The sequence below is a fragment of the Schistosoma mansoni genome, chromosome 3 (genome assembly GCF_000237925.1).
Source record: "Schistosoma mansoni strain Puerto Rico chromosome 3, complete genome".
Lineage (NCBI taxonomy): Eukaryota > Metazoa > Platyhelminthes > Trematoda > Strigeidida > Schistosomatidae > Schistosoma > Schistosoma mansoni.
This window is the reverse complement of record NC_031497.1, coordinates 13,200,963-13,224,185: the sequence shown is the minus strand read 5'-3', so window position 1 is coordinate 13,224,185 and position 23,223 is coordinate 13,200,963. Positions and strand designations below refer to the sequence as shown.

Here is a 23,223-nt window from a genome sequence, read left to right as displayed (position 1 = left end):
TACCAAGTAGATTAATATGAATGATACTAATATTGATGTTCATTAGTTGACCAGTAGAATTGATATTCCAAGGACTCGATAATGAAGACCAATGTAGCACAAAAATATTATTTGAAGTAAATAGCATTTTACGAAATGGATAAGATTGATACACTCTAAATCTATAGTAATCACTTGTAACCTACTTATCTTCTGATGTAGTTATTACATTTACTTGAAAAAGTGCATTTGTAAAGGTCTGTCACTTTTGACAATATTATAATTCTTATACAACCATAAACTGTAATAGTTTTCCTTAAAATGATTTATTAAATTCACCTAATAAAGTCTTATGTATTTCGTACAACATAGTAATAATATATTTTCATAATGAAAATCTAAATAAATTTTTGTTTTAAAATTTCAAGAAACGGATAAATATAAAATATTTTAGTTAGATTTGACCTATATTTATTAAAATTAAAGTAAGAGAAAAAAACACAAAAAAGAAAACTTCGTGTTTTAGAAAAAAGATATTTTCATATATCGATTTCCCCATTCATCCAACTGCATTCAGTTACTTTGCAACTTCGTTCATATTAACAATATATATATATATATATATATATATCTTCGTTTCCGTCCTAGCCTACATAATTCTCTGCCTATTGGATGAATTTCTTTCTCCTCACTTGTCTTGTTTATGTGGACAGTTTTAACTCCCTTCCTATTTTGGCATGACCTGAAAATGACCTTACTTGTAGACAGAAGTTTACTTTTCCTCCTTTCTTTTTTGACCTTAAAAGCATTTTTTCGTTTTTTTTCCAAACGAGATGCTTAGTTATAATCTTTTATACAATATTTATTTCATTATTGTTTTTTATCCAATTGACTATATGGAAGTAATCTGAACAAAGAGAAAATTTTTTTATATGCGTTGTTTCTGATTCCCTAAGGATACATCCCCATGTATATATATATATATATATAATATTTAAAAAAGTTGTAATGTTGCTGAGACCTTTTACACTAAATGTTTCTAATCTATCAATTATTGATAAAATCACGATTAGGTACTACATATTAGCTGTGTTAATCTTCAGCTCCGAAATAAAATACCAGTACGTTGGTTATAGATAAAACCAGGTAATCTAGTGCAACTACTCTTTATACATGGAATCTTGTTTTAAATAAAACCTGGGAAATAATTACCAAAGAACAAATAATAAAGTGAGGAATACTGGTTTCATCGTGAAAACATTGATGTTTACATGGAAAAAACTTCGACAGAGATAATTTATTATTTTATTTACTTATTTAATCACATATATGTTGGTACAAAGGGCACCGGATACATATGCGCCACACAAAATAATGAGAATGGGAGGAGAAGGAAGATGTGTATATATAAAAGAAGGAGAAAAAGAAAAGGAAAAGAGTAATGATGGGGGGAACTGAAATGTACAACCAAAAGAGCTCTCTCAGTTAGGAAAGTTATAGCCACTCTTTATGAAGAAAGTAAAAGAAGGTTACAGCAGGCACGCCACTGGCTTCTATTCTGAGCCATATCTGATAACGTCTCTAGCCACTGTGTTGCACCATCTCTCGGACCCCAACCAGGGAGTCGTGAAGGACCAACAGAAGCTAGCCCTTTGCAGCTTTCTTTCATGCCACGACATCATGTCATACACTGACCTCCTCTCCGCTTTTTCCAACCACTCCCACAGTCGGCAAATAATGTACGACGTGGAATTCTCTGGGACGACATTCGTAAAACATGTCCAAGCCACCGAATTCGGTGTTTCAAGATGGTGTCACCAATTGAATTATTGTCTCTGCGTCCGAACACACGATGCCAAACCTCTGCATTACTAACACGGTGTTGCCACTGGATGTCAGCAATCCTTCGGAGACAACGATGATCGGACACAGAGAGACGTCTAACATCCTCAACTTGGAGAGGCCAGGTTTCACAAGCATAGAGCAAAACTGCTCTCACCGACGCGTTGTATATCCGACCTTTTACAGCCAGACTAACATCACGAAGGCGCCAAAGATGGCCCAGATTGGCATAAGCCGCTCTGGCTTTCCTTATACGTGCATCGATCTCATCACTCACACCACCACCAGCACTTATATAGCTACCTAGATACACGAACTTCTCAACTACTTCAATCTGCTCACCATCCAGGGTGAGTACAGGATGAGAATCCTGCCAGTCTTGTAGGAGTACTTTGCACTTGGAGGGTGCAAAGCACATACCGTACCTGCGGATACTGATTGCCAACTGATTAAGTGCGGATTGCATGCCTTGGGCATTATCGCACAGTAAGACAATATCATCCGCATGCTCGAGGTCGAGAAGTAGTTCTCCAGGCAGCAGATCCACACCGCCATTACTTACATCCATCAGAGCTGTTTCCAGGATGTCATCGATGGCAAAGTTGAAGAGGAATGGTGAGATCGGGCAACCCTGCCTAACCCCACTGCTCGAATGGAACAAGGGAGAAAGGTGGTTGTATGCCCTCACTCTGCCTGAGGTGTTCGTATACAGGGCCTTTAAGATGTTAATGAACTTCTCAGGCACACCCTTCTTCAATAGACAATCCCAGAGAACAGTCCTGTCCAACGAATCGAAGGCAGCCCTGATATCAAGAAACACTACGATTGTTGGCCTGCGATAAGTATGACGGTGTTCTAACATTTGGCGGAGGGTGAAGATGTGATCAATGCATCCTCGACCAGAACGAAAACCAGCCTGCTCCTCGCGAGTCAATCGTTCTCGGCTTTTAAACAACCTACGAAGAATGACAGAAGCCAATAGTTTGGACGCAATCGGAAGTAGACTTATTCCCCGATAGTTATTACAGGAACAACGTGAACCCTTTTTAAAGATAGGGACGACTATTGACTCATTCCATGATGTTGGAACACTTTCTTGCTCCCAAACCTTTGCAAACGACACCGTCAGTTCCTTAGCCAGAAAGCCACCACCATCTTTAAAAAGAGCTGGAGGTAAGTCATCTGAGCCAGGTGATTTGTAGCGCTTCGAGAGTTGGAGTTCCTTGAGGACTTCCGCCTCGTTTGGTGGATCAGTCGTCACCGGCCATGGGGGGCAGGACAAACTGGTTGATGTTGCCAGAGCAGAAGGCCAGTTGAACTGCCCTTCGAAAAATTCCGCCCATCGTCCAAGACGTCGAGAGATGTTAGTGATTGGCATCCCGTCATCCTCGTAGATCGTTTCACTCACACCAGACTTCTTGCTGCCAGTGGCTCGGATGAGTTGGAAGAGCTTCCGGCAGTTACCAGATGCAGCTGCTGCTTCCATCTCATTAGCACGCTCCGACCACCAGGCTTCTCGGTCCTTACGCAAGCTTTGCCTGATTTCATTACGTAACAGCCTTCGTTTGTGGTCAAACTCACGGTCACCCGGAGTAGACCGACGGGCTTCCATCAGTTGTAAGGAGCCAGAAGAAACCCAGTGCTTGTAAGCGGGACGTTTCGCGAAGCCGCAAGCGGCTTTACTCGCCATTTTCATGGCGTCGTGAAGATGCAACCAATGCTCATCTATACTTTTCGGTGGGATGATAGCTAGCCTAGAGGCTAGCTCCGCTCGATACTTACTTGCAACAGATGTTGCAACCAGTTTACTAACATCGATCCGTTGATGGCGATCAATCCTTCGGCCACTGAAAAGTAAGGTGAGATTGGCGCAGACCAGGGCATGATCAGACTCCAGATAGGTACTCCAAAAGGAGCGGCAGTCTTGTACACAACCACGCCAGCGGTAGCTGATCGCGATGTGATCAATCTGAGTCCAGGCTTGAGATGCATAGGGAGGACGCCAGGTGGCACACTGGCGATGACTGTGCCGGAAGTTAGTGCTAGCCAGAAACAGGTTGTGGTCTGTGCACAGTTGCAGCAAACGGTCCCCGTTATCTGTCCTGCGACCAACAAGTCCCCATCGGCCACCTAAACGACTCTCTTCTGTGCCTAGACGCCCGACCTGTGCATTCAAGTCTCCGGCTAGTACTACAGTATCTGTCGAACGCGCTTTCTGGAGAAGAACAGTTAACTGATGGTAAAACTCATCCTTGATTGCATCCGGGCTGCAATCTGTCGGGGCATAGGCGGAGATGACGAAAAGACACCGTTTCTCACGCCGATTTCTTCTCACTTTGATGGAACTTTCTAATCTAACAGCACATAACCGACTGTTAATGGGGATCCAGTCGATTAGTGCTGCCTCAGCTCTAGCGCTTAGTGCGACACCGACGCCAGCAAGACCAGACGAAGATGCCACAGGGTCCCCGGATAAGCGCACGTGAAACAAGCTTTTCGAGGCGACAGATGGAGAGCGGATTTGTAGTACTTCACTAGAGTCTTGAATACGAGTCTCGGATAGACAACAAACGTCAACATTAAGACCTTCTAAAGAGATAACCAGCCCTATCTGTTGTCTGATCTGCATTAGTGTGCGAACGTTGAAGGAAGCCATCTTGAACGGCGTACGTGGTTTCAGAAAGACTGCTTCAGTATTCATAATCGGTGGAAGCATTCACTTTCAACCAAACAGCGACTAGAGATCGTTTAGATGGAACAGAGTTTCCATCAAGAGCGAGCTGCTGCATAAGTTGAAAAGGAAGGTTACACAAATTGGGGATAAAAGGGGGTGAATTAGCGATATGGTAAATAATAATAATAATAATAATAATAATGCAAATTGTTTTGTTTCTAGTATGAGCGAGAATATAATTGTCAGTTGAATGTTTCATTTCATTTATTGTTCACTACAATAAATATTATGTAAAAGTACACTTCAACAACCATGTCTCGTTTCATGTACTTGGATATGAGTGGCACATTTTTATGTTCAAGCCAGTTGCCTTGACTAAGGTAGTTAAAACAGTTATTTAAATATGCAATTTAGTGGTTGAAACAACATCGTTGCCATTATTTTCATTTTCTTTTTGTGGTTATCTACCAGTTTCGTTTTGGAAACAAGAATATAGTTAGTTCAGTGAAGAGATATGTTCTCGACAGTTTCATCCTCAAAGCTGTACTGTCAAATATATTAACATATATTCTTTTCGATAACGATTAATGGGTGTAAAATAAACATTAGGATTATTATTAATATTAAGAGGTTGGATCAAAAGTGAGTTAAGAATGTCATAAAACTTAGATAAAGAATTGTGGTATCAGGTTGCTTAATATAGTGAGATAAATTTTAAAAAGGAATCCCATTCTAAAAGGACATCAAAACAACAGTAAGTCTGTATGGGTTAAGAATCTAACGGTGCTGTAGAGAGAATGATTTGTTAGATTTTTTATAAAATAAGAAAAGTGGGAGTCGACAAAACGGAATAAAGATTCATTTATAGTTAAAATATTTAGATTAAGTCCGCAGGAAGTACAGAGGTTAAATAAGTGTCTTTTGTACATATGATCCTTGTTTCGCTGTGTATAGAAACGAACTTAGTAATACATTGAAGACGCAAAGATACTGCTTTTTGTATGTTTCTGGTTGTCTTGTGGAGAACTTGAAATGGCTAGTCTGCCTTGATCAGATGGCCGCTTGTACGATGTCTTACAATCGCTTGCCAGCAGATTTAGTGTTCCTGAACTTTCTTGGATAAATTGCTCAATCAACGACCTTCGTACCTTAATCCACAGGAACATATGCAATGGTAGGAGAACATTAAACAGGTTAAATTCTGTCACTTCCCTTGAGTTGTCAATAAATTAACTAGATAACATTATTCTCAGGGTTGCTGCAAAGTGTGTTTTTCGACGATGTTTCATATTTTTCCTTTTAAAATATCGGAAAGTGCTTCTCCTTTAAAGTCAGTCATGTACAATACGCTATGTGCAAAGACTTAAGTTTCTTTGAGAAGTTTTGACTTTAAATTTTTATTGATAAATCGTTCTGTCATGAAAAGATTTAAATGTTCATTTATAAAGTTTACAGTTTAGGTTAGTCGTACTAGTAAGGTGATAAGTGCAATTTATATCCGAATGAAGTTCACTAAAAAGTAGCCTGTTTGTTTAAACCCATTTTTGTTCCATGACTCATTGGGTATTTTTCGTTTATTTAGAGGTTTTACTTCAATTCCTTTTAAATAGTCGAACTTGCCCTAATAATGGATCGTTTATATGGAGGTGTTTGTTATGCTGGCATAGATACAGATCCAGAATTGAAATATCCTAAAGGTGCTGGTCGTGTCGCTTTCTCAAATCAACAAAGTTATATCGCTGCAATTAGTGCACGATTTGTGCAATTACAGCATAATGAAATTGATAAACGAGTAAGTTTATGCAATTATATATATATATATATATTTAATTCAGGATTGTTAACAGGACTGTATCTCTTTCCAGAAAATCGATCTTGATTACAAACCGTTTGACATAGTTTTCATCTTTGTTCAAAGGTTTTTTTTAAAAAAATCTCATGTTTGTTCATTTAAATAGCGGATGACGAATTTGATCCCTGATGATATTGAAGAGCGTTAGCTTTACACAATAAGTATCTAAATTAATGCTCATTCAATGCGAACCTATTTACCCATTAATAATATACTCATTTGTCAGCTTGGATTGCAGAAGAGTTTGACTGTTATTATGATTAAAACTAAGTCGTGCACACACGCATACAACAGAAATATCTCAAAATTGACTATTGACTAGCTGTTAATTACTAGAATTCTACGTACCCCATCCAATGAATTATCATCATGATAGTGTTAGTTAATAATGAAAAGAAGAAATAGCAGAGTTTTAGTTGTGTATTAATTTGAATTTTTCATCTCATTCTTGTGATTGGCAAATCATCTTCTCTGCTTGTTTTTTTTACTATTTGGTGACTTTTGCAAATAGTAGTTTATTTATCATGGTCGTTTCTGTATATTTCAACAACATCACAAGAATAATCACGAAAATAACAATTATTGATTGGCAATGATTCATTCCCTAACGATAATTTTATAAATAGTTAACTCTACATTAGTTTTCATTTATCACTCCCTTTTTCGTTTTAGTATCCAACATCATAAAGTAGAATAGTTTTTTCCCCTCCCTTCTAATGTGGTCAGACTGTTTCTATTGATTAAAAATTTCGTACTGACTAGTTCTATTCCTCCATTTTTTGGTTATCCAATCCTATTGATTTCTTTTCATTATATATAAGCAGCATTTATAAATAGATGTATGGTTGGCAAGTTTATTTGAAAGGAGAATGCGTGGGTGTTCGTCTGGAATCTAGACGTAGCCCTACTTTCTATCAAGTTTTTTCTTCTGTTGTTTTCTATATGAATACTTTTTTCAGGTGTTTTTCTTTTTCATAAGAAAATTAGGATAGATTAAAATAATCCAGCTAAGTGTGAAAAAAACTTATGTTGTTTATAAATGAGGATTATGTTCAAACATATGTGTGACGATCTTTTTTGATAACAAAGTGACAAATTACATCTTGTTTCACTCATTTCATACATTGATCATATAGTCAGCTAATCGATGATTGTTGCCCCATGTTAGGTAACTAAGAATTGAAGCGGTACATATTATTCTTTTTTGCGTTTATTCACGTTTATCATGGTTCACTTGGGGAAATCTCGTTGTGTTAGATGGCTGTTCACTTCGATCGTTTTTATTACTTCTGTTGACTATATTTAGTGGTTTTTCGAAACAGATTGTTTCGCATCGATTGAAGTCACTTATTTAGACAACCACTGTGAATAGCGTTTTCTAATTCGTATTTATAAGGGTTAGGCAGTATTTTTAATTTAAAGAAACACATTAAAATTATTTGACCAGAAATGTCGTGTATAGTAGAAATCTAGATTGAGCAGTTTTGAAGCTACTTATAGAGTTGTAAACAGCAAGATCAGTTAGTCGACGAAGTTGTGAATCAGAACTGACAAAGATGCTTGGGTTTCGTCGTAAATGTGGTAAGTCATCACCTATCCCAACTTCAGAAATCCGTAGGTTATTTTTGTTCAAGCGCGTGAAACTTTCCCCTTCAACGAATATGCTTTTTCTTACTGTATTATATTTCTATTTTAGGTTGAAGTTAAACCATATGTCTTGGATAATCAAATGTGTGATGAATGTCAAGGTACTCGTTGTGGGGGTAAATTTGCCCCATTTTTTTGCGCTAATGTTACTTGCCTTCAATATTATTGCGAACAATGTTGGGTACAGATACACAGTCGTTATGGTCGTGAATATCATAAACCTCTAGTCAAAGAAGGGGCTGAACGTCCTCGTCCTGCACTTTATCGATGGTAGACGCATACAAGTGTGTTATTATTTGTTAGCTTGTTATATCTTTCTGCATGTTTGTTTCATGAAAATTGGAAATGTTTCTTCTGATCTCGACCTCTTACTTTCGTTGTCTTCAACCTTTCATATTCTCTTGTTTTTGTTTCAATCATTTGGTGCTTTCCTTACTCTGCCTGTTGTTTTTTTCTAGTTTTTCTCTTAGATATTTTGCCGGTTTAAATCCTTTTAATGTTAGCCATCAACACCTATAATTATAATCAATCAGTGAATTCCGTTGACAAAATGGGTTCATTTGATTAAAAAAGTGATCACTAAGTTAAAACATTTTTACACAAGGCCTAAGTTGATGTTTTTAAAAATCTTTTTCACTGAAATATCAGTCTGCTTTTTTTTGCCATTTCCTAGTCTGTGATTTCTCATTTACCGAATGCTGATGATTTGTTCCTCAGCCAATTATATTTATAAAAGCACTCATACAATATATCTTATAAACGACCTAAGTGTAAATGCAGAAGACACACAAATTGCATACTTTGCTACTATTATTCCTTGTTACTATTATTCTCATCACTAACTACTCATTCTTTTCATCAACTAGTTAGCTTGAATAGTGTGTGTTCCCTCTTCCTACTTTTATAATTTTATCCCGTTGTTTACTTGTTGGATTCCTAAAAAGATGAAATTGTTTTTTTGTAAACTGTGATTCATTCTTAGTTCAGTTTCCTCTTCTGAATTTTTGTTATCTCTTTGTCTGTGGATAATTTTCTTTCGTGTTTCATTGAATTGTGATCTTGTTTTTTCTTTTCTTTTTTTTAAAGTTTTATTCCATATCTTTAAATTCTATTTACTTCTTGTCTGTTTTGTCAACTTTATTATGTTACTCTTGGTAGTTGTAGTAATAATATTAATGTAATATCTTTTTTTGTTTTGTTCATTTCTTTCATTTATCTACCTGTTTAATTTTGTTTTCATGTTTTATTCTTTATTGTGATCATTTGATGATTGTATTGTGTTGGTTATTCTTTTAGTTTGATTTGATGTTTTTTTTTTAAATTGAGTTGATCAACACATGTGGGGTACCTCGATCTCTATGCATTATATATCATTATTATTATTATTATAACTATTACTGTCCAATAAATGAGTTGGTATGGATGATAGTTAATTAGACCATCTTCAGTATATATATATATATATACTAATATTTTTGTTTATAAAAAATCGACAACAATGTTATTGTTTTACACATTTTAGCTTACTAATTATTAGAGGTGAATTTTCTTTTAGTCATTGAATAGACACCTATTTATGATGTATACTTATTTTTAGTTTTTAATTTCATTCTTTTATATAAACATATTTATATAAATATTTATTATTTACATACATACATATTTACTATACACATTATTTTAATTGTACGTGTTCTCTTTCTCTCATAAAGCAACATTTAAAAGAAGAAAATGATTAGCTAATGCAAGTGCACTAGCACATTGCTTTACATACCAAAGATAGATATAACATCTTTTATGCATCAATTCGGTAGTATGTATCTTGTATATCTATCCTGAGTGGTAGGATGCAAGTAATTGAAAGTAATATGGTTTACTCGCTTTCAAAAGTTTTTTTGTTAACTGATTTTTGTTATTATTACTCAATTTCTTCTGTTGACAATATCTTATATATATAGACTGAAGAAAACATTTTCTAGTTTCTGTTATGAATTTGACGTTTCCTCTAATGGTGTAGCCTCTATCATATACTCCCACCAAGCTGCCATGTTTTCTTGTTATCTTTCTACTTGGTAATTGTCACTACCTTTTTCTTTCCTTTGTTTTGGTGCTTAAAAACTGGGTGAAAATGTTTCGAACCCTGGGGGCGGGTGTGTATATGTGGGGTATTTTTTATTTTTGTAATGTTATTTTGTTGTTTGGTATTTTCCTTTATTTATTTTTCAATGTAACACTTTTTACAAAATCCAACAAAAATTAGACAAAAAAATCATATATTTTCTTACATTCTTTCATGTTAATATTTAACATATTGTAGTTATGGTAGTACATTTACGCAATATTGTTTCTATGTTTTTGTTCTCCATCTGATACGTTATGCAACAAATAAGCAATCAAACCCTTTTTTATGGATTTTAACAATTTAACATTGCTTCTTAAAATGTCATTTCAAGCAGAATCAGTATGTGTATATTTTTAATTCTAAATCTGGTGAATACATCTCTTCGTATACGTTAAATGTATACCTTCGGACGTGATTCACAATGCATTTCCACTATTTCTATCATTGAGTAAGACAGTGATGAAACGCTCGAAATATGAGAATTTCATGTATGTTACACCGACAACTTTCATTCATCTCTTTTGTGTCGTGTATTTATGCCTATATTATCTGTATGAGTTAGTATATCTCTTTGTTTTAAGTTGCAGATTTTCATACTTCTCTCATTGATTTCAATTCGTGGTTTATTTTGTAAACGTGTATGTTTGTAATTTTTCTAATTATTGCGCTGGCTCGTGATGCATTCATGCTTCAGATAATTTTGATTACTACCCACTTGATGCATTAATTCGTTTACTTAATAGTATTCTGTGATGGTTCACTTTCCACGCACAAGCCATATTCAGGGCGCTTCCAGATTGTGATGGTTTGCTAAAGTGAAGTGTGGCAATTGAGTGGAGAGTTGGTATGTATGTGTTTTAAAACATTTTTCATTCATAATTCTTTTATTGCTTGTCAATTTCATCTGCTCAATCGAATTGTTTACTCGTAGAGGTTTATTGTAAATGATGTTTCAAAGGCATTCTGTAAATCGCGTTTCTACTGATCTCGGCTCTTGTGCGTATTTATGTTCTGTTTTTTTCTAAAATAATTTTCCTACTGGTTACCTTTTAAAATTAAAATCCAGTTATTTGTCTTGCGTCTCTTTTCCTTTCTATTCCGTAGTTTCCTTTATTTTCAATAATTTCGTTTGTTAGATGACATTTTTGTTACAAATCTTAGTCATTGGTTTTATGGTGCTTCCTCTATCACCTCAAAGTAAATTTTCTTATCAAAATTTCATGGTATCTACTATCTCATATAAAGGTACTTACTATGAATTACTGCAAAGAGAAAATTTCTCTTGTTCACAATTTTTTATATATATTTCAGTTCGTTTTCCCAGTTAGATTAAAATGTACTCTGTTCTACTTTTCTTTATATCGATATATTTATGTATGATGCTTAAAACAATCTTACTCATTTGTACTGAATTCGATATCACAGCTGACATCAGATTGATTTTTTTTATATCTCTGGAAACAAAAAAATGCTTTTATAGGACAGAAAATTCTTTCAGTTCTGGTTATTCTACATATTGTTACTCATTTTCTGGTATGTTGTTTGCTGTATTTTTCTTTTTTTTGAAAAAAAAAATTATCCGAACAGCAAGTGAAGAAAATCCTTTTTTTCACAATAATATATTCAATAAAGAAAGCTAACAGAAAAAAAGTCATTGTCGCTGTTTGGCCACAAAACATATATCTAACAAAGTATATATATTTTCATAGTGTTTTTATTTGTTGCATCTTTTTACTATCATTATTTACCAAAATATTGTATTAGATTTCTCATTTGTTTATATATATATATAACTTATTATTTACCCCTTGTATTATCTACATTCATTCATACAAACAAGGTTATATATATAAACAAAAAATAACTGTCTAAAAGTAATCCGAATTTTTATCGGTTTTTTGTTTCGTTTTGTTACCTTAAAATAAAACAAGGAAGTATGGTAGATATTTCCATGGATCTGTACTTCTGAATGTGTCTCTCTCTCTTGTGGCTTTCTTTTAGGATGCTATTAATTTTGTGTCGCTGTTCCTTGCTCTTCACTCTTCTGTCTAGATGTTAGTCTTATGTGTTTAGTTCTACTGTTTAACTTTGTTTATCTGTGTGAAATGTGATTTCTTCTTTTGTTAATATACTCCTTTATTGTAATTTGATAATTATACAAAAGTCTTCATCATTTCCATCTAACTATAGCTCATTCAATCATCAGATTGAGGTATTTACCAACTTTTAAACATCTTGTGTTAGTGTTGAATGATTACATGCGTATATGAGTATTTATGCTTGGAGCGTTGAAGACCAATTTAGCCAATTTTGTACCTTCTATATTTTAACTTTTATTACTCCTGTTTATCTTAAGATACTAATAAAGAGGTTCTCAATTAATTGATCTACCTTAAAAATCTATCTGTCAAATTTCTCACTTATGTGCAATAACCAGTTTTTTTCGTTTGGTTATTTTTTTGTTTTGTTTGGTTTTTTATACCAATAAATTTAAGCCAATTTTTATTTTTAGCTGTCACTGCCTATTTATTCTTTATTAATTAACACTGATTACGTATGCGGTTTCTATCGTTTTGGTCTTTGTTTTTTCTACGGATTTTTCATCTGTTTCAGTCACGCTACTCAGCTATTTTTATATCAGTTGATTTACTATATATACATATAAGACTAAAAAAATATTTTTCTTTATTACTACTAGTGTAAGTACTATTACTACTACTTATCTCGTTATTATAATTACCATTCGTGAACATTATCACAAATGTTCGTAGTCTGCATTCGGGCGTTCCTAGGTCATATTTGTAACTGTTGGCGTTTTTATTCCAATTTATTTATTCATTCAATTTCCTCTTCTAGTTTTGATTGACTATCCTCTTTTTGGTTTTGTATTGTTATTGCTGTCGTTCCTGACATCTTCACTTATTGTTGTTGTTTCTTCAATCTTCCAATCTCAGTTGCTCACCGTGTTTCAGATGCACATTTCGTTTACATTTTTATTTTAAACATTTGTGCTATAAAAAAAGTCTTGTTCTCATTCTCATTGAATCTTTGAATTGTTTGTCTGCTGGTGTTTTGATTTGCTTACTGGTTCTGTTTGTCATCAATTGTTATTAGCGTATTAAACTTATGGATTTTTCACCCGGTTTACTGGGTTCTTCAGTTTAACAATTTTATCCCGAGATATAATTTGTGAGTTTACAGTAAATATTATTGAATACATTGTTATTTTTCGCACATTTTCATCTATATTACCCATTTATATTATCATTTTTATTTATATGGAATGTAACAATGATTAGTTTCTTACAGTCTCAAATTTATAATGCTCATTCACTCTTCATGTGTGTATGTATGCATGGATCTTCACATTTTTCTCAGTTATCTCTCTTCTTTAATATTGTTATTATGATCGAACATCTTGTTATTGTATTACTATTTAATTATATTGAAATAAAAATTAAAGAAAAAAATACTTCGAATACTACCGATTTATTTTGTTATTTTGTTGTATCGGTGGAGTTTGGCTTTTCTATTGTCAGAGAACTAGTAATAAGGAAAGCATCAAGTTGCTTTTTATTAATCTGAAGTGATCATTTAAGATGTTATAGATAATAATAATGAAAATACACTATTGCGCCCAAATACTGTGAAACTATTCGCTCTAATTTAGATGAAAGTTCTTATATATGTTGTATTAATATTGAAAAAAACACACGATCAATTTACAATAGAAGTTAATTAATTGTTTACTTTTTAAGAAAAGTTCGTAGAACACTATTATCCCAACAATTGATAGCTTTACAAAAATGATTATAAAACTCAAAATGAAAGTATCCACTATACATATTCTATCATTTTTCTATAAGTAAAGAAACAGTAATCAACAAAATGAAATATTTTATTGAGTTATCAAGTTCGTTGCATTATCCGCAATCTTTCGTGTACATTATTGTTTATTACAAGTTGGAAAACGTTCCAAAGGTTGTTTAAGTAATCCAACGAATGCGAATATTACGAGAACTCATAAGTGATTAAACGTATGCTTAAGTCAAGTTAGACTTCACTTATTGTAACGTAATGTTTTTTTATTGTTCTTTCTACTTATTGATATACAGAAATATTGGTTAGTTGTAGACTGATGTGATAGTTATACATTGAATATATAGTATTTCTTTGATTTATGTGAATTCCTCATGTTAGACAGTAATTTTTTTTACTGATCAAACCTTTGTAAGTGTTATTATATATCGATGCTAACTAAAACCTGAAACCATTTCCTTAAGTTATTGCTTAACACATAAAAGGTGTAATATAATGTATTTCTACCACTTATACACATTAAATTAACTGAGTTACAAATGAGTGCTGTTTATCAGCAGCACCTGACGAGAAAACTTAGATTAAAAAATATTTTCTATATTCACTACAAACATTTAACTATGATGAAGATATTATATAATGAATTACAGGAGTAATCCTTACATTTTCTTAATTTCAAGAACTATGATCCCTTGATCAACTTAAGCAAATCGATAAGAATGAGATTTGACTGAAATTGTTTTAATTATTATTAAGACAAATGATCCTTGTTCTTATAATGTTATATTAATTACATTAGACAGTAGAAATAATTACATAGTGAATTTTATTCACTGCTTTCATCAATTATGTTCTAGGCTTTAAACTTTTTTTATGGAATTTAACATCTTCAGCTGGATGGATATTGGTATTAGCCAAGAATTTTGATCACTAAGTAGTAAGTAATATCATGTTTGTCTAAGGCTTATTTTTTTGTCAAGAAATTCTTCGACTGCTAAGATAAAAGAAAAATACTGGTCGATAGGTAATATACAATGATATGATGTAGATATTTGACAGCTATTCATGAGATCAAAGTATTGACATAAGACTTTGAAAGATTTGAAATTATATGAAAAACCACTAGCTAGAAAAATAGGTTTTTTTTTATCTATATATTGACTTGCCTACATACAAAACATCAATACAAAAATAACAACATTAAATTTTCTAAACAAATCGACAAAGTTCCCCAATGAATAATGGACTAATTGGTACATTTTCCCATCATGTCATCAGTACTGACTGAATGTCAATAGTGATCAAGTTGTAAGATCGTTACTAATCTAATTGATTTTGTTTAGGATAAACTATTTTTTTGTGTTATTATTTTAGTGCAGTGAGAAGAATAAGAGAGAATGACAATCTCTGGTAACTACTTTTGTGACATTAATATCCATAATTCTTATGGCATATAATTATGAACGCTTAATTTATATGATTTTTATATTTTCTTAATTACAGACTTCCATTAATTGTTGTCATGTCTTTTTCTGTTCTCAAATTATTGTAAATTAATTTAAAGTTGAATATTCTAATTTATACCTCAACCATACCAACTTGCTACATATTGTAATCTCTTATTTATAATAAAGTGTTATCTTGTTATTAGTGTGTTTAATCACGTGAAATTTTGTGTTAGACATACAGAGGCTAGACCGCTTGTGTTTTTCTCATCTTCTGGTTGGATCTTAGGCGTAGGAATTCTACTTGGCAAATAAGCGTTTGAATATCAGATTATTTAGTCGAGGTATCAACATAGTAACTCACAAGGTCAAGGTTTTAATGGAAAATTCAAATTTTTTTTCACGGTTTTCGGAAGTTATTGTGAAGAGAGTATCAATTTTCTAGGGATTGTACCTTGCTGTTGTGCAGCAACTAGGATAAAACCGAGATTGGGTTTTATGTCGACCATCTTGTGTTATCTAATATGTTTAACCACCACACAAAAATGTATGATGCAAAAATAAATTATTCTAACTGACATAAAGTTATAGATTTACATTATTTATAATTTATTAATATATTAATGTTCCTCATATTTGTGTGTATTGTCCACACCTTATAATTATGAAATAGAGAGTTATTCATTGTTTTTACTACTTTACCTGTTTGGGTTTACATGATATTATGAGAGGTATTTGTTTGAGAAGACAAAAATAAACTCAAAAAGGTTCTAATTCATTTAGCATTGTTTGTTTGAATCTTCTCATCGATATGTTAGGACTGCAACTGGTCAGTCTCTAATTGGCTTAATGGATAACGCGATGGCGTTTGAAGCGAAAGGTACTGGGTTTGAGTCCCAGAGTGAACATCAACATCAGCTGACGAGTCCCAAATAGGACGAAACGCGCGTCCTGGATTCCACTGCTAGTCACTATCCATCTTTGCTTAAAAAGGTTTCATTTGTTTTAAAATTATTATCAACACATCATCTAATTATCACTTAAAAACCAGCATATGATTTTGTTTTCTGTAAATAATGGTGTCACCTATTGTTTATTGTGTAAATGTAAATCTCTTAATATTCGTTTGGAGAGAAAACGACCTGTTGTTACATATACAATGTTGTTAGTGGTTATGAATAGAAAGATATTGCGAGTAAGTAGGTATGCATACCAAAGTTTCAAATAAATTGAGCATTGGGTAGAGAGTTAATAATAAATATAGTTTTTTGTTATATCCCAATGAGTAGAAAATTGTATTTTTGACATCTAATAACTTAATGTAGGCCACTTTTTTAAAGTAAATAAATAACTGACCTTAAGTTTAAATAGTAGTATTTATTTATTTACTCTGAAAAAGTAGCCTACACTGACAAATATGCATATAATCCCTACACATTTTTTCCGTCTTTTGATCTCATTTGTTTCTCCTGAAAATTACTTCTTATAGTCAATTTTTTACCACTATTAGTGTTATTAGTTTGAATTTTTTCGACTTTTTGTTTTTAGCTTCTTGCACACTGTTTTGTCATGGTCTTTAGAAAGTTTAACTGAAAAAGTTTATATGAGAATCTTTTTTTTTACTGTAGTAAATCTGTGATAACTACCGTCGCTGAACAGATAATAATATTTACTAGAACCGCTAAAATGGTCGCGCGATGTCATGGATTGATTGAATTTAGGCATCAACACCGTTTGATCTTGATTTCATAGTCTAAATGTTAAGCGTTCGCACTCCAGACCAAAGGTCCTTGGTCCCATTTCCGTATGAAAGGTTATGGATATGCACTGCTAAGATGTCACTTATTAGGATGAAACGCCAGTTCAGTGCTGTCAGGTTTCTAGTGATGGTTTGGCTGAGATCAGTTCGTAATTTCAATGAAATTCAACAATTTCCACAACCCCTTAATGACAAAGTTATTCACTTCAGTACTATAACTAATCATAAAGCAAAGAGTAGATTTTCAGGAATTTAAACATATTTTTCCATTCATTCACTTGAAAATAAATAAACTTTAATATCTTTATTCTTTTTGACTGTATCTTCAGATTACTTATTCTTAAAAAATATTATTCTATCTCATGAAGTTAGTTATGCTAGAATCCTCTGACGAGCGAATACCAATATTATGGTATTTATAATTATTAGAATCGTCATTTAATAATTCAAACACTGGTTTTACTTAAAAGGGTTTGATGATGAATTACAGAATGATCGTTTTATTCTATGTGTAATTTGTAAGCGGGTTATAAGTATATCCCAACATAAAAAGTTTCATTAGAACTGATGCATTATAATCAGTGCTTCAAAAATAATTGAATGATTCACCAAAGTACTGAATTGGCTTAGCTACAACAGACTAATTAATTTTATTTTGAGATATTAACTATAAGAAACAAAGGAAAACAGATGATAAACAAACGAATAGACACTTATACATGAAATGTATAATATAAACTAAAATATGTTTAAGAATGATCCTAAATTATAATCATTTATCGGTTAAAAGCGCATTACTATCATTGATAGATCGGATCCATAACTTAGACCAATAAGTTTCATATTTGATCATTGTCCTACTTAACCGAATATCTTCGTTTTTTTCTTAAAAGTTTTCAGATTTTTTTCAACTTTAAAAGATGAATGTTTTTGTTGGTATACAATCGATTTTATAACTTTTAAACTGCATGAATCTTTGTGGAACGTGTTTTTTTCTAAAATGGCTTGACCGTGTGATGTATGTTTGTGCTTACAAATTCTTTCGACTTAATTATCACATGATAATAATACTAATAACAAGTCACCTCAGGTTTTTGTTTTCGAATTTATAATTAACAATTGTATAGCATGATAAGTGAAGTTGCTGAAAAGACCTAGATTTTTGTACATTTTAGTTCCATTTTGATGAATATGAACAACAAGATACGTATGATACTATGAATTTTATCGTACTCTATTCTCCAGGTAAATAAATACGATTGTAAGTCAATTTATGATGTCTTGAGCGTGAAAGAATGTCGTAATAATAATAAGAAGAAAAATAGACAAAATGGGTTGTTAAACATTATAATTAAGATTAATGGATATTTATAAAATGCCTTTTACCTATCCATATCTGAACTTTTAGTTTTTTGTGTGCTGTTACTTCAGTTTTCTACCTTCCAATTCCTTTTTTATTTCAAAAGGAAACTTTAATTAGAGGCCCTATTCTCTGTCTTTGACAGGATGATAAATGCATACTTCTAAGAAGTCTTGTACAAGGGACTAAACAGTTATTCAGTGTTTCTTTTTTAAAAGTATTATCAATGATACTTATAGTCTTTATAATCTGTGACGAAAACAACTAAGAAATTTAACCAATTTCTATAAAACCCAGTTTAATACGTCAACTTTGTTTATTTAAAGTTGAAAACAAAAACTTTAGTAATTTTAAATTTTTCAATTCATCTCAATATTCACTGATCAATTATTATCTTGATCATTTCAATGTACATTTTAATCTATTTAAATAAATTAGTTAATTTGAAATTAATGAAAAAATAATAAAAAAAATTGACAGAGTTTTCATTAAATTATTCCTATAAAATAACTTCATTTAAACGAAAATAGATTTTTTCTAACGGATTCATTTCTTTTTATATTCTTTTCTTCTATCTTACTATTCATAGAGTGGAAGAGGGGAAATCAATACAAATCCCACATTGTTGGTAGTATTTATCCTAAGGAAAAACAAATTGTATACTGTGACACAGGATGATATCCCATCAACGTCAGAATATTAAAGTTATTTGATATATAAATTAGATATATTCTAGTTTATATAGGAAAAATAAATCTGTTAAAAATTGTTAGAATGTGGATTTTTATGGGAAAAACAACAATCATAAAGTTTTAGTATCAATATTCTAAGTTGAAATAAAGACTTTGTTTTCAAGCTGTTTATTTATTACCACATTTCGTTTATTTTTACTCTGGTCTCTTTTATATTTTAATAATATTACTCTCTCATAAACCCGTTAGTTTCCATGGGCATAATGTTCCACATGTTTTATATATTGGAAATATTTACTGACATAATTGTGATAGTTACTAAGTGATGTATGATAAGGAAATATGTTGTATACTATATATATATATATATATATATATATATATAACTCTCGTTGACCTTAATTTCTGTAATCTAGATGACAGATATTTTTACATAGTTTACGACTACGTTTTAGGTATGGATTGAAACAACCTTTTGATTTTACTAGAATCAATACATTCAGTTTATGAATTAATGATATGGAACTATATATCATAATATTCGATAGTATATTAATCATGGTAATAATAATAATGACTTTATGTGGTACCATATATTTGATTATATGAAAGAATTCTTAGAACAGAGTATACAATATTCCGACAAAATCCTGTTTTATAGGCATTTAACCGGCGAAATAATTTGCGAAACGGAAAATTTAATACTGTCTAACTGTATTGTTGTGAACTCTTCTTGATGTTTCTCAGTTTAAACGCTTATCTTATATTTAGTGAATTTTTAATTCTTTATTTGTTTAGTCATTCTCTTATTCATTTCTATGTTGAGTTTAAGTCAATATATCTGTTGAATGGCAATTGGCTTCCATGTTGGGCTTAAACAAAATGTCTTGCATTCTTAGACTTTCTTTTAATTAAAAAATTGATTATGTTCAGTCTTAGTTACACATATGAATTGATATGATGAATGATATATTATATAGCCTCATTGTTGCTATGTTATCATGTGTATAGATAGTAATCAAAAGAGTTCTCACATTGTTTAATGTAATTCTAATGGTAACTGAATAAACGTTTGTATTTAATTATATAAAAAACCACAATAAACATAACGTTTATTGTATTTCTTTGTACTTAATCCAATTAAGGCAATATTTCCCTTAATAAAATAGCGAATAGTGATTTTTTGCATAGGAAACTTATTCTTAATACTAATTTATGATTCAATGTATCATTATCAGTCCTTGGAATAGTACTGAAATAGAACCGAGGTGGGGAAAAACAATTCATTGTTTAGTGCAATATTACAATGTCTTCATAAAATATGAAAACTATACATTAAGTACTTTATTTTCACATCTTCCATCAATTGTCTCTTATAAACTTTATCGTTCGTTCATCCTGTTGTTAATGCCATTACTATGTGTTTACATTCCTGTTTTCTTCAATTCGATATTCTCTACCTTCTCTTGCCAATCCTCCCACTTCTGATTACTGTTACATACTACTTATGGTTGTCAACATAAGTAGCATACACCATAGAATGACATTTTAAGCTTTTATCTGATACAAAATTATTTTAATTAAATTTTGCAAACTTTTAACTTTTAGCTTCATTTAAACTTTGAGAACATTGGATGAAAAATGCATAACTTTTTTTCTATGAAGGCACTTCTAAAAATTTATGATTCCTATCTAATGGAAGATTTTGTCATCAATTTTATTGTTTCTAAAATGACTATAGTATTGTCATCTGGTAGAAAGATAAAATCTGCGTTTCTCATCTTTACAAAATTTAAATAATAATTTTAATACCCAAGTATCCTAATGGTACTATGTAATAGTTTAATATAAATCAATGAAGAATCAAAACTGTGTCAAATAAATAGTTCACAGTGTCACAACTAATGAATTGTTCCTTTTAAAATGTAGTCTCATTTATATAGTAACATTCAAGTCATTACATAAAATAAAGCTATGATGTAAATGGAAATTTTATACTTTGAATTTCAAGACGTTCTTCTATACAATAATCATTTGTCAACATGTTTTTGGCAGTATACTCTGATGTTATTGTCTCGAAAGCCGAAAAAAAAAAACAAACCAGTCAGCTCATATATATTTGAAATCATGAGTCAATTTAAGCTAGACCAACATGAAAAACCTGGAAGCACTGGACGGTTGAGCTCATAATAAATCAAATCATACTTAATGTTAAATATTGTATACTTTTATTAAAAATAGACATGCATATGTTTTAATAAAAGTTTATATGCATCAAATTTATAGAAGAAATGTATTTTGATAAAATAAATTTCAATTAGGTTTGTTTGTTTGAATCTTCCCATTGATGCAGGTACATCCAGCCGACGAGTTCCAAATACGATGAAAAGCGCGTCCTGGATTCCACTGCTAACCACTATCTATCTTTGCTTACAAAGTAATTTTCATCTCACTTCATTATAATTAACACAGTTAGTAAATATGATTTAATATGTTTTGTTTTAAAATCCTATTCTTTTTAGATAGAACATACAAATGGTATTGTGTGACTATACACAATGTAAAATAATTACATAATAACTTCCAGCAATTAATATTTAATTACTTTTCTTTCTTTTTTTTATCAAATTGTGAATTAATCATGTTTGTAATCAGGAAAAAAACAAAACTTTTAATTCATAATACATATTCAAGCTATCAATAAGAAATTTAATCAGTATTTGACCTAAGTAAAAATAGATTTGAAAATATCTATTTGTAGATTTTTGTTTAAACTAATGTCTATTGATTAAAACAAAATAATATTATATTCAATATTATCTTATAACTAATATATAGAATTAAGGTTAAAAGTATATAGTAGGAGATATAGTTTAGTTAAGAAAAGTGCATTCAGAAAGAATCCTTTCTGTAGAAAAAATGTTGCTTTCACTTCCATTAGGAATGTTAAAAAACTGTTATACAAGCAGAAGGGGTTTTTGTGAAGATTTAGTGTTTTCAAAGTTGAAAGTGTGAGTTATACAATCAACACTACCTTCTTTTCTGAGTCATGTTTGATCAAGTCCAGAAAGATTGAATTGTGTCATTATTTAAAACATAACCATGGAGTGGTGACGAATGGTGAGATTACGTTCCAATACAACTTCCTATTTTAACATGATACCACATAATAAACTCAATACTTCTGTGTTTCTTCGGTTAGTCTTAGAATAAACAACTAATGTCCAAGATACCGGAGGCAGTGATTCAAGATGATATCACTAATTGAATCATCATCATTTTGACTAAACACTCTAGAGTGACTGAACACTATAGAGTATGAAATAACTTTTTATTTAGTAAACTTTGATTATTTTAAATAATTATTGGCTATTATGTTAACAAACGTAAGTCAAAAACCCTTTTTCTACATGTTTCCATTTTAAAAAATATTATTTTTCTTCGTTATTTAATTGATGAGATTAAATAATGAAAACATCTTTAATACAATGATTAAAACAACAATTCATTTTATGCATAATTATTTATGTATTATAAATCTTACGAGTAAATTTAATTTATTAAAATCAATTTTGTAAACATATTTCTTCAACCATATTGTTTATATTATCGATTTTTTAATTATCTATTAATAAATTTAAAATTAGTTTTACAAACAATCAATCAATAATTTATTTATTAAATTATTGATTGTTTATATTTATTTAATTATAAGTTTGTTTATTTAAATTACCTATTTATTTGTTAAAATAATAAAAAATCATTATCCGAAGAGGGTTTTGTAGAGATTTTAGTCATTTTATAGAGTTGAGATCATGAATCAATTGAAGCTAGATCACCATCGAAAACCTGGAAGCACTGAACGGTCGTTTCGTCCTATTATGGGACTCCTCAGCAATGCGCATCTACGATCTCGCCTCGCGAGATTCGAACCCAGAACCTACTAGCCTCGTGCCAGAGCATTTAACCGATAGACCACTGAGCCGGCATCCAACGATGATCTCAACTATATAAAAAATATTCCCAAAATTC

The 23,223-nt window shown here is 31.5% G+C and overlaps 1 protein-coding gene and 1 non-coding gene across 2 annotated transcripts; both read left to right on the top strand.

The window, feature by feature from the left end:
- Window positions 1–5,927: 5,927 nt before the first annotated feature.
- Smp_012950 (putative cytoplasmic polyadenylation element binding protein (cpeb)) lies at window positions 5,928–8,877 on the top strand (the record flags this gene model as incomplete). The annotated part of the gene is made up of 3 exons (XM_018799290.1): window positions 5,928–5,955; window positions 6,106–6,287; window positions 8,044–8,877. 3 exons carry the CDS (start codon window positions 5,928–5,930, stop codon window positions 8,266–8,268), a joined length of 435 nt encoding a protein of 144 aa, XP_018651093.1. The 3' UTR covers window positions 8,269–8,877.
- A 7,339-nt stretch (window positions 8,878–16,216) lies between these two features.
- On the top strand, window positions 16,217–16,288 carry Smp_tRNA_02108_Pseudo_TTG.1.1. Its single transcript has one exon. It is a non-coding gene (tRNA).
- Window positions 16,289–23,223: the final 6,935 nt, after the last annotated feature.